This window comes from Atractosteus spatula, chromosome 16 (assembly GCF_055471065.1).
Source record: "Atractosteus spatula isolate fAtrSpa1 chromosome 16, fAtrSpa1.hap1, whole genome shotgun sequence".
NCBI lineage: Eukaryota > Metazoa > Chordata > Actinopteri > Semionotiformes > Lepisosteidae > Atractosteus > Atractosteus spatula.
The window spans coordinates 1320818-1333621 of NC_142721.1; the positions used below are offsets into that span (position 1 = coordinate 1320818).

The 12804-nt window shown below is 43.7% G+C and overlaps 1 protein-coding gene across 1 annotated transcript in view; it reads left to right on the forward strand.

Annotated features, from left to right (window-relative positions):
* Window positions 1–12804, forward strand: part of hsd17b12a (hydroxysteroid (17-beta) dehydrogenase 12a) — a 50878-nt gene that overhangs the window by 13649 nt on the left and 24425 nt on the right. The window contains exons 2-3 of the mRNA XM_088934509.1: window positions 7548–7594; window positions 8449–8524. Of these exons, the coding sequence (XP_088790635.1) occupies window positions 7548–7594; window positions 8449–8524 (123 nt within the window). The remainder of the gene's footprint in view (window positions 1–7547; window positions 7595–8448; window positions 8525–12804) is intronic.

A 12804-nucleotide genomic window follows, 5' to 3' on the forward strand; every position in this document is an offset into this window, starting at 1 on the left:
TTAGCGTCCCACAGCTGAAGTCATTCTGGTTTAAGTAAATCTTGAAAAGGCTAGTGCAATCAGAAATGATTACCGTTTTCAGAATGATGAGCTGGGTGGGTCATTCCTGTGTATTTTAGAAGAATTGTCTGAGCTGTGGTCAGGGCATTGCTGCATGTCTCTGGTTTAATTTTGACTACTAATCAGAACTGATTTGGTTCAGAAGTAATTTGACATGCTTTTTTAGGTATTGAACGTTTGATGATTGAAAAGTAATTCTTAAAGCCTTTAGAACCCACACCCTTGTAATTAAATCTGTTTCTGACATTGATGGGTTTGGAGGATTCAGAAATTTTAGCGTGTTTTGTTAGCAGTGCATTTTAACCCTTTGTTTTAACAATAGACATAGAAAAACATCCCTTTCAAGTGTGGTTGCAAAAAGATTTATTTATCTTCTGGTTTCTACTGAGCAATAGTTAAAAAAGATTCTTAAACCATTATACAATGGTCATTTGTTTGGCTTACCACCTGTCCTTTTAGTATTTTCAGAGCCTAAATCTTTATTCAAACCAGACTCTCTGATGGCTACAATTGAAGGCTAAGTAAAGATAATTGCTTTGTTTGCCTTTCAATTGGGGGTAAAGGTCATTTCTTAAATTTTAAGTACACCTGTAGAAATGTCTTTTTTTTTTGCTGTCTGAAGCTACATGGAATTGAGGGGTGATACAATGGTTTCCTGTGGCATGTTAATCTTAATTTCACTCCAGCTTTGCCTTTAACAGCAGTTAAGGCGGGGCGGGGAGGTTTGATGCCTTGTGTGTCTGCAGCGGACTGTATGGATCCAGTTTTCAATCTGAAATAAAAGCTGCATCTGTCTGAGCAGAGCCCTGCTCCTCCCGCAGGCAGCGCCATTGAGCGCCGTGCTTGTGTGCTCCTCTATGGCCGTTTCAGCAGAGAGGCACAAGCTCTGCCGAGCTCTGCTGAGGCGGTGCTTTGTGAAGCTCCTGAATGTTTAATGCCAGGAAGCTGAGTAGCTAGTTTGTATTCAAGGGCTGTAGCTGCACCAGACAAGACTGCAGCAGTGAGCTGCTATTTTTAATCTCTCCCATTCTTTTTTTAGCCTGTAGAATATTTAGTAGCAGAGTTTGTGGTGTCAGGATGTCAATATTTCTGAACGTGATGGTACGCGCTTTTTTTTCTCTCCTTTCCAGTTTTTTTTAAACTTAAAAAAACCCTACACTGGGTTTGAGATTCGTGCATCTGTCAGCCTTGCTCCGTGGATCCTTCACGCAGCGTCTCATTCACGCGCTTGCTTACGCATCTGATTATCGTCGTGTGTCACGGGTTCCTTGGCGTCACGCACGAGTAGGGATTAACCATCGCTGCAGCGTGTGTCTGCGCAGGGAGGAGGGGACCCCCTCCACCTGCCTCCCACGCCATTAAACAGAAGGGATTAGGGGTCTTTCCCCCCAGTGCTCACTTTCGTGCCTTACCGAGCTCTTGCATTCGACAGCACAAACTCCCTTCTTCAGTCCCAGTTTAGTTGACCTGACCAAGACAGGGGGGTGCTGGTTGGAGAGCTGCAGAATTGGGCTGTCCTGTCTCTGTGCCACTTCGGATGGGAAGGGTGAAAGTACTGCAGTGTGTATAAAGACTTAACCCCCCTCCCCCCCATCCAGTAGGATTTGTGACAGGATTGTAACATGCCAACCCTGTCCACTGCATTGGCTGTGGGACAGTCCCAGAAGCCTGGACAGGTGTCGTGCTTTGAAGGAGTTACTCTAAACTCCATTATGCGGCAAACAAAAGAGCAGTGCAGACGTTTCTGTTGCGCAGAAAGTGGCTTCGTTGGGGGGCTGACGCAAAGGCCTTGTGTGTGGCAGCTGGAGCGCCACGCTGGCGACAGGCGTCAAGAGGGCGATCTGTGCACATAGACCAGCAAGCCCAGACAGGCACACCGAAACTGAGACCTGTGTCCGACACCTTTTCCAACAGGATAGAAGTATTAACTAGATGCCAAATTGGTTGTTTGTTTGTAGGGTGACTTTTTTTTTTTCCCTCTCTTGGATAATGAACGTGACTTACACCTTACATGTGAACTTCACCAAATGGCTCTGCAAACTGTCAGCTGTTTTTTTATCCAGTTGTTGTGGTTGTGATGCCTTTGTTGCAGTACTTCCATTTTATCCTCCTCTGTAGTGATGGCCTCCATTTTGTGGTGGTGATGTCCTGGTATTTCTCAGTATTGCAGTATGTTAGTGTTATAAAGAAAGCTGTTGATCATGAGCTTAAAGTATCAGGGCATGCACCGTGGCATTGGTCGTCATTTTTTAAGTGTCAAGATTACCTTCCTGTGTGTTCAGGTTGCACAACCCCCTGACTCTCCAAGTAGAGCTGTTAGGTTCCTACATGGGAATGACTTTGCCAGTGCAAACTGGCTCAGGGCATGTTGGCAGTGAATAATTTGTTTGACCAGTTTGTGGCCTGTATTGCAGAATGTTTTGGTTGGGTGTGTGAGTCCTCTTGAAGGTTTTGTAAGCCCAGAGCAACACTTAAGACAAAAAGCACAGCGTCGGTGCAGTCGTCTGAGTGCATTGTGATCTTTCAGACCTTCATTCATGTTTTCATGCTTTTGTCACTTTCCTTCTCTTATTTGTAAAGATTCATCTTTGTAACATTTTCTGTCTCAGCAGTGCCTGAAAGTGTTCTGTGATCTGAAGCTATGATTCCACAAACAGCAGTCTTTTGCAATACCCTTTTGTAGTATCTTTTGAGGATATCCCTGATCTTTTTTTCTTCTGTGCAAAAGTTGAAAATAAACCAATATGGTGTTGATGTCCAAGTAGTGTTCATTCAGAACTAGTTTGTAGCATTCGTCCATTAGAGGTGGGAGCTGAGAAAGGATGTTAATGACAGGCCCAACACCTGTGGGACTGTGCAATACCAGTAGGATTGTTTTTCCTTGGCTTTGAGAAAAAATGGAACTTGAAACTCTATTTGCATTCCTCAATTGTAGCAGCAGAAAAAACAGATTTTTTGTTGATTGTGCTTTAGGGCTTGACTGTGTTCTTTTCATCCCTTTCAGGCTGTCTTGGGGATTTGTAGCGGTAAATAGAGTTGAATAACAATGGCCAATTCCAAAAAACAAGGAAGAGAATTCCACATTTCATAATCTGAACACTAAATCAGTCTCTAATCTGCTACGTGGTTGCAACTAAGCTGATCAGAGTCCAGAACTTGTGTTCAAGCCAGGTGAGGGAAGGACTGTTTGGCATTAAAACACCAAAATTTCCGCTTGTTTAGTCTGTCCACGTGAGTAATTGTTTACTGGCATCCACAGGGTTTCATGCAGATCTGCTATGGACAGATGTACATAATCAGAAGACCCTCAGTTTCAAATGAATATTTTTAGCTCTGTTCTAATTCATACTACAAGTTGAACTGAAATCTGATGCATTGTAAATGGGCAAAAACAAGTAATCTTCTTGTCTTGCTTATCCTCCAACTTCAGCAGTGTTATTACCATCTGTTTACCAGTGCGTTTTGGATCCGTGCTGAACACGGAAGTGTTGAGGTTTTTCCAACTCTTTCCAGGCCTGTTCAAGGACCCAAGACCTTTGCCGTTTTCCTTTCTCTGGGACTGGGAATCGGTGGTAGTCTGCGTTCCTTGTGCTCCCTGCCTCTCGCACAGCTCCACCCACTCCCTCTGCCTCATCAATATTCCCCGTCACGCGCTGCACTCCCGCCCACGCGCACTCTGGGACCCGGGAGCATTTCTAAATAAAGAGCGCGGTGGCCCAGGTCCTGCTCCCTCTCCTGCTGGCCCTCTTTCCTCCCCACATCCTGTACGAGCTGCTGCTCACGGCCCACGGCCAAAGCGCAGCTCCCGAGATCTCGAAGAGCGGACTGGCAGGAGATGCTCCGCTCACGAGTGTGCCAGCGTGCCGTGTTGGGGTCGTAAGAAGAAAAGGAATTCTGTGAAAGATTCCAGAGTGCAAAGCCATAAGCCCATTTCCCTATTTTACATGGAATGCCTATTTATGTTGGGAGCTTCGATGTTGAGGGATACAGTCTGGAATTCGTTTAAGTCCTGTAGCTTTTACATCGGGGTATCTTATCACACACTAGAAGTCTCATGATGATCCTGGTGTGTGCAGGTAGTTCAGATATGTTTAAGCCTTTTTTCCGTTATCCATATCAGTCTGCTAATATTTTAGCCCTTTGCCTAGGAAAGTTAATGTGAGTATGGTTAAGGGCAATGTGGTTTAAAACCACTTGAACCTTCTTTGGTAAAATTTCAAACTGTTGTTACCAAATCTTTTGAGCAGATCACAATTCAGCATTTGTGACCCGGAGGTGTTTTTTAAATGTTTTTAAAACGGCTGTATTTAGAGCACTCTAAAGAAAGGAAACTGCCAGTATAAGATGTCCACCATGGAGAGTCTGGGCTCCTGTTGTTCAGTGGGCAGCTGCTCAGCTCGAGGATCAGCACTGGTATAGCAATCCCAGCATGCCCTGGTCTTCACCTGTCCTGCCCCTGCAGTTCTTGCCTGCTTTCCAGCTGCCCAGGATGGTCCTGCCAACATGGGTGTGAACTTTCCAAGCGTGGGAGGTCATCACAGCCCACTTTTTCCCTCTTGGCATGTTGAGTTTTCACCGCAATACTGGTCGTCGCAAAATACAGGTCTTAACCTAAAATGCTAAGAATGAGTTTTGTACAGCAAACGCAGATATGCTTGAAGTAGATTCAGCGTCAGCCATTAGAATTGTCTGGTTATTTGGTTGCGAAAGTGAATTCAGCCGTGTGGTGGGACACTAAATGATGGGGAGCACAAGGTGGCAGGAGGCCTGTCAGGAATTCAGCAGCAGGGCAGAAGAAAATGAGCTCCCGTTTTCCTATGGCTGTGAAGGGGTGGCGTCTCGCAGCAGAGCCGAATGAGGAGAGTGATCTCCTTGCCTAAAACACCGCTTGCCTCACCTGCAGTGAACAACACGCTTTGTCATCTGTCCATAGAGGTTTTTAGGCAACCGATTTCATTTTTTGGGGGGGATAGATTTTTGATTTATTCTCTCTCATCTTCACTTCAAGCTTTCCCTCTGCTCACGGCTTGCCTTTCATTCTCCCTTTCTATTTTTAGCTAACCTCAGGATTCTTGCTCACTCCCTTCAGTCCTATTGTTCGTCACCAGCCCCCCCCCACCCCCCGCCCCCCTCCAGCGCAGCTCCGCTGCATTGTGACTGCTGATGTTAATCTTTAATCAGCACTGAGGCGAGCAGAGGTCAGGAGGGTCTGCCTTGAATACTGAGATGGGAGAGTGCAAGAAGAAAAGGCATTTTTTCCCCCTTTCTTTCTATAAATACACGCCTGCTTCTGGCTCTCTATTTTTAGATGTGAGAACTGAAACGGGGGTGATTGGGTACTGGCTTAAAATAGCCTGCTGTCTTAGCAAGGTGAGGACAAACGAAGCAAGCACATCAGAAAGCAGCCGGGCAGAATGGAATCTACTTTAACCCTTTCAGTCAGGAGCATTTCTTGTGGGTTTAGTTTGTCCTTCCCCTGCTTGCTGCTGCATAGCAGCTGCCTTTTTACTGGCATGGCTCTTTTACCAGTCTGTGGTGTACAGGTGCCTGCAGTTGAGTGTCATCCCCACACTCCTGGTGACCACACCCCATCTCGTGGGCAGCTGGTCAGCTTTAAGGACAGCAGTGACCTTGCAGTCCCAGCAGGAGTTGGGACTAGTTTGTACTTGCCCAGTGTCTGCTGTTCTTGGCCAACATTGGTGTGAACTTTCCAAAACGTGGGAGGTCATCACAGCCCACCTTTTTATGCCCAACTGTGAAATATTAGCAACACTATTGACATTTCTCCCAGTCACAGCTCTTTCTTTGGTCTTGGTGATGTGTAGGTGCCAGCCCTTCATGATTGCCAACAACTTTGTTTTTGCAGTCCCTATTAAATGAATACTAATAAGTCAACGTAATGGGCATCTTTCCATTTTAAATGGTGCTATTTCATAATTGAATCATTTAAGCAAAACCTAAATCTTGCAAAAAAGTGGGACTCATTGCTTAACAAATGTCTTGTCATGTGTGTTCTTTTGGGTGCCTTAGTAAATGGGCAGGTCTAATGACTGTCCTGAATGCAGATCCTGACCATTTATTGACCTTTAAAAACTCCTACTGTACGTATCCTGAAAATGTCATCTACTTTTTTTAGAGATCTCCACAGGAGAGCAATTAGTGGAGTCAAGTTGCTGCATTTCCCCAAAACTAATTCTACACACTGCAGTTGGTGTCGCACTAATGTCCTGAAAATTTAAAACTCACTTTTGTGCATATGTTTGCCGCAATATGGGATAGTGGAAGGACATATAGTTTTCAGTCGGAAATGCTTGCAAGGTTTTGTTCGACACTTGACTGAGGGCAGCATGGTGATGGCACAAGGTTATCTTGTGCTACATTCAGTTCTGGACTGGGGCGTCTTCTGGGTGCAACTGTTTGATTACAGAGGCTTTTAGCTAACGAGGTTTCCCTTTCAGGAATTGAAGCCATAATATAAGTTTGAAGAAAAGACCGTGCCACTTTCACAGAATAACACTTGGGACAGGGTCAGTGGACAAGCAGATATGACGAGTGCTTTTGTCCTTTTCCGGGATGGGTGTGAATTGGCTTGGTGGTGTCCTGTCGTATAGTACACCCATTGCGTTAAGGGCTCTTCGGCGAGTCTTTGCCTCTGTAATGCGCAGAGCAAAGCTGTTTCATGAATGGTCTGTGCTCTCAGAAATGCTCTGCACAAGAACTGTAAGAACTGATTTTTGTTTGGTGGCCTCAAAGATTTTTCAGATTCCACAGAAAGAGGCTCATGCTCCTTGAGCTTCTACAAGTTCTAATACCCTTTACCTGAAATTGTCTATGTAATCAGACTTGTGTAGTTGTGAAGTTTTAACCGGGGAGGGACTCCCACTGCAAAAGTTTGATCTGTTTCAGGTTTTTCAAGCTGCAGGCTCTTGCATAAGTCAACAGCTGTTCAAGTTTTAGACTTGTTACCTTATTTTGACTCCGTCTGGCACAGACTGACAACTGACATTTAAAATGACTTGAAACGTTGGTTTTCTGTTGGTATTTTCTATTGTGGAGCTGCTGAAATGGATCAAGCCGCATCGCAGTTGGAGTCTCGGTTTCTCTGCTTTAATCAGACGGTGTCCCTATTAATCGTGGCATTAGGAAGCCGCAGTGCTTTGTTAATTATTCTCAGAACTTAAAGTTCTATATTTTAATATTCTCAAAACTATTATTCTCTTTCTACTAAAATTAACTGCTCATGGTTGATTAGGCACTTTAGCCACACTAAAATGGATTCCTGGCATTTGGAAGTTAATTCTACTACTTTGGCCTTAGATTATTCTGGTACACGAAGCAAGCTCCTGTTTGATGATCCAGTGGATTTGCTTTTGATTTATTAAAGTGAAACTATGCTAAATTTACTTATCTGGGCCCTTAAAGACGCAGTGTACTCCCCCTGTACTTTTCTGCACACTGACTGTCTTTTCTTTGTTCCCCTGGTCTAGTTGTCACCGGAGCCACAGATGGAATAGGGAAAGCCTACGCAGAGGAGGTAGGACTTCACTTCTTTGCCCTCCAGTCACAAGGCTTACGGGGGGTTTAGTGCTCAGAGAATCAAGGGTGGTGGGTGTCATAAGGGTGCTGTACATGGAAGCTATTTTTGTATTCAAGGTAAAAATAGGACACCACTAAATTAGAAGTATGGATCACCTAAATTTCAGAAAATCCTGTGCCATTTGAGAATGATGCATTTTCTGTTAATCTGGAGTGTTCAATCCCTGGTGTGCCTCAGATCTACAAACAGCAGAATCTGGGTGAGCATCATTCCACCTCAACAGACAACAGGCCCCCCTCTGTCCTCTCCATCTTGGGCTGAGCTACTGCAATCCTGTTTCTACTCAGAGAACATTACCCCCATGACTCAGAAGTTTAACCTGGGACAAGCTTGAAAATCCCAAGAGTGAAAACAGCAGTTAATTACATATTGTAGATAAGGTCCAAAATGTTTCAAATATGACATCCTAGATAGACATGTACAGTTTCGTGTGTTCAGATGGTCTGTAATATAATATTGGTGTATGAAACAATAAATTCAGTGATGGTAAATGGTGATTAAAAGCACTGTTGCAGTATCAACAAGGATGTGCATTTCCAATTTTAAGAGTTTTGAAGTGTCCTGTATATATTGATGTTCCTTTTTATTAAGAACCTTTAGGGTTTTTTTGGTACTAAATCCTTCAGACACGTATGATCAATCTTTAACTGAAGAATACTGAATTTGATTTAACAGGACCTTGAGGAACATTGTTTAGAGGAGAAGTACCTCTATCTGAGTGTGCTGGTATTCTGTGTTCTATGACTGCTCTTGGCAACAGGCAAATAATCTTCTTGTGCTTTTTCTTTCAGCTGGCTCGACGGGGTTTTTTCATCTTTCTCATCAGTAGGTCTCAGGAAAAACTGGACCTGGTTTCCAAATCTCTCGGTGAGTCCGAAGCTTGTATGTAATCCTCTGGGTGAGGGCAGCACAGTGATGGCTCACAGTCGCCTTGTGCTACACACAGTTCTGGGTGGGGTTTGCTTGGGCTTTCTCTAGCTGCTTGTTTCTTCCTTCCAGATTCCAAAGATAATGCTGGCTGGGTGTGTGTTTTTTACCTGTGCCCTGGGATAGCTCCTGGCTTGCCGTGTCTCTCCTTAGAGTGCAGCAGCTATGATGAATGAATAGTCAGTCTGTAGGATATAAAAGTCTTGGAATTCTTTACGACGATTTGGGTTGCAATACGGGGATAATGGATGAAAAGGTATTGAAGCATTTCTGTATATGTGACACAAATTACTGACAGGTGTAAAGAACCCGGTTTACATTTTTAAACACTTAGAAGCATTTACAAACAAAACATTCAGCTCATTCTTAATTGCAAGAATTGTTTTCAAGTAGGTTCTCGTTGAAAGTGATTTGGTTTGGATAGTTATCTGAGAATGAAGCTCGATTGGAGGCTTTTTTAAAGGCTTGCAGCCAATCAGCCTCTTTCACATGGTGAGCTAGGCTTTCAAAATGCCCCCAGCTTTATGAAGACTTACCCAGACTTTCTCGTAGTTAGCTACCATTTTATTTTCAATTTGCATTTCTGGCAAGAATTCTGGACAGCTCTGTTATGAGCTTATCTTAAATCTCCTACCTTTTTCAGTCCGCGTTAGCTCTCCTTATTAAGATGGTTTGATTCTTTCACTTTATATTCCTCTTGGTTTACATGCAGATTTTGATACTGTCAATAGCAGCACCCTGCTGGATCATGTGAGAAATTATACAAGAATGGCTGTTACTTCTCTTCATTGGTTTGTCTACTGTTTGGGTAATGGGAGCTACAGTAATTCTGGATGTTTTAAATATCTAGTCCAACTCATCTTCCGCATAGTTCTGTGCTGAGACCCTAAGTGTTTTGACTCTTAATCAGATTATATGTGAAACTGCAGCAAGACTGTGGTCATGTTCACAGACATCCAACATCCACTTCACAAGCTCCATGAATTCGGTGTTGCTGCTGATGGTTCTGAAATCAAGTCCTTGACAGAAGTTAGAAACTTTTGATCTTGTTGTCAGTCAAGCTGTCACATGAAGAACGTTATATTGCTCATTAAAGGCTCTATCTGAGGTTACAATAATAGTCATATATAAGTAAGCTCAGAGGGTTGCAACACCTTACTTACCCTGGAGTATCAGATAAGGCTAACGTCTTCTAACGAGATTCAGGTTTTCAAACCATCGTCAATTACTGTGATAGATTGCACACTGTCTGAAGACGAACATAAGATGTTTTTGTTGAATTTGTAGATCTCCTTTCAGTCTCCCTCTGAGAGGGAACAAACCTTAACAATCAACCTTCTTTTCATCCAGTTTAAAGATGAAACCCAGGCCTTGCAGTCTCATTAATTTGTAGGATCTTTAAATCACTCTATGTTTAGGTAATAAAGCGACCTAAAAATCTCCAGCTCCAGAATTTGAGAAAATGGGAGCAGAGTGCATTTTCTTCAATTTTCTGTTTTCGGAGTATCCAAGATGGTCAGACATGATGCAGCCTTTTCTTAAGAGGTGTGCAAATGAAGCCCTCTTATAAGCATGCTCTGAATTGTTCACAAATGTGTGGTTCCATTAATTAGACTCTGAAGTGCCGGGACCTAGGAAGCTGTTAGGATGGTGGGTGTTCTGTTTTTGGCTGCAGCCTTTCTTCTGCTCTGGAGTAAAAGCTGGGAAGAAGCTTCTAGCAAAGAGATTTCCTCCCTGGCATTTACCTTTTGAAAGGCCCTTTCGGAGACCTGGCTCGTGTGCTTGTGATCGAGTCGGCGAGCGTGTGCGTCGCGCGTCGTGATGCGACGGCACAGCGCTCGTGTGTGAGTCGTCTCCTGAATGAATGTCACTCAGGCTGATGCAAATGAGCCACGGCTATTTTTAGCGCTGTTGAAAGGCAGGCGTTCAGCCAGCTGTGTATCCTGCCTGCCACAGGCCCGCTGGAGAGCGCAGAAATGGTATTTCAGATCCAGAGCTCTGGGAGTGGCGTGCAGGCATGTCCGCACACGTACCGCGCCAGCAGTCACGACCATTCCAGCGTGAGGCTGCTTCAGGAGTGCTGCCAAAATGCTAGACCACTAATAAAGGGAAAAATAAAACAAGTAGCATGCCTGTTACACACCTATTGTGTTTTCAAATGGTTGAATTCCAGACCTTCATAAATGTCAGTTGTGATCTTTAAATACAGTTTGCCCTGTTTTTCATATAAAATCTTCGTTGTGCAGTTCCAGTCTCTTTGAAATATTTTTAGAGGTATACAAAGGTGAAGGTTTTACTTCAGAGTGTAGTTAATTTTTTGGAAGGCGAAAAAATCTTTCGTTGCTTAAAATCAGTTGAGTATTGGGGGGAAAAATAGATTTAGAAGGCCCAATTTGTTTGGTTAGAGGTGCAGTTTACATGTTAGCAGTGATGGAACACAGAATTTCATCTAGTGACACTGGTGTGGTCATTCACGTCTCTTAACGGCTCATCAGAGTCCCAGGATTTAGTTTTATTTTGATATTACACTGGAGGTTGCTGGTAGCCTCATAACATACGTTAGGTACATTAAATTATCAATCCAGTTTGGATCAAAGCTGTATGAAAAACGATTAGAAAAGACTGAAAAAGATATTTGAACATCTCTTACGTCTGTGGTTCAGTCATTTGCTGTGCATGTGAAATTATTTCGCTGTAAAAGAAATTGAATTATGTAGAAACTTAGACAAATGATTGTTGTTTGGTTAATTTAAGTGATATGCATACAATTTTAGAGGGCAATTCACAGTTGGAAATGGGTATAGGTGCCTATTGAGCTATACCATCAGACACGATTGTATTCTTACACCACTGATCCCAGTATTCAGTTTTCAGAAATGTCTAACTTTGTGTGCAAATGCATAATGAAACTTAGTCTTAGAAGTCTGTACTCTACAGGACCAAGGTTAATTAGGCAGCATTTCTCATTATAAGAATATTTTGACTTTATATATTGTGGAAAACCTATAACTTATATTGTAGTTTCCCCACTCATCCCAGTCTACAGCAGGTTCTGGTGTACAGGCACTTGCTCCTCCAGTTTCTTCAAGAGGAATAGGTCCGAATCCCTAAACGCACATCATGGCTTGTGTGGCTTCCAGGGGTGGTCTCACACACTGCTTGCCTGGGGCTTTCACAGTTTAGACAAGCAACACCGATCACAAATATTAATGAAAATAAGGGCTCTACACAGGTCATGTGTAAATGTCATTGCATCTGCTACAAAGACAAAATGCAGCACAATCTCAATCACAGAAGTACTGTGAATATATAAATGCTATAAATAGTTTCTTCCGATGCTTAGTGTGATTTAGGTTTGGATTTGCACTTGTTTGTAGACTGTTGCCTTTTCTATTAATACAGTAAGTACTGCTGAGTGACAAGTGCAGCTCAACTGAGTCAAGTGCAGTTAGTTCTTAAGTTGTTTCTGGGTCACAACAACATTAGAATCCTAGTGCTGTTCTGAATCGTGCAGCACCTGACTCGGGGGGTAGATTCTGCCTGGGGAGCAAACAGTAGAGGCCTGTGCTGCTGCTGCAGATCACTGGCGAGGGCAGTGAAGGAACACCTGGATTGAATCAGATCTCAATCACTTGAGTTCACTCCTGCCTTCTCTGCTTCAGACATCAGACAATCGGATGAACAGTCTTAGTGACACAGGACCTGGAACCGTTACATGGGAAAACTTCACTGTACACTCATGTCCCACAGACATGCTGCTTGCCTGGCCATAGGTTAGAGGCGGTGCAGTGGCTCTGTGGCTCAGGAGCTGGACCTGTGGCTGGAAGGTTGCCGGTTCGTATCCAGCGGCTAGCAGAGGAATCCTACTCCTTTGGGCCCATGAGCAAGGCCCTTAACCTCAACTGCTCCAGGGGCGCTGTATAGTGGCTGACCCTGCGCTCTGACCCCAGGCTTCTCCCTGTCTGTGTGTCTCATGGAGAGCAAGCTGGGGTATGTGAAAAGACAAATTCCTAATACAAGAAATTGTATATGGCCAATAAACTGATCTTATCTTAAGGGTTTCAGGGCATAGCTGCCCCACTCATGAATTAGTGAAGGAAGCAAGCATTGGTGAGTCAGCCAGGCCACTAAATTACTGCTTGATCAAAGCAGGTGTCTGAGGATCTGTCTGTATGGGCTGCTGGGTCCTTATTCATGTAAGAGACAGAGTGCACAGACCT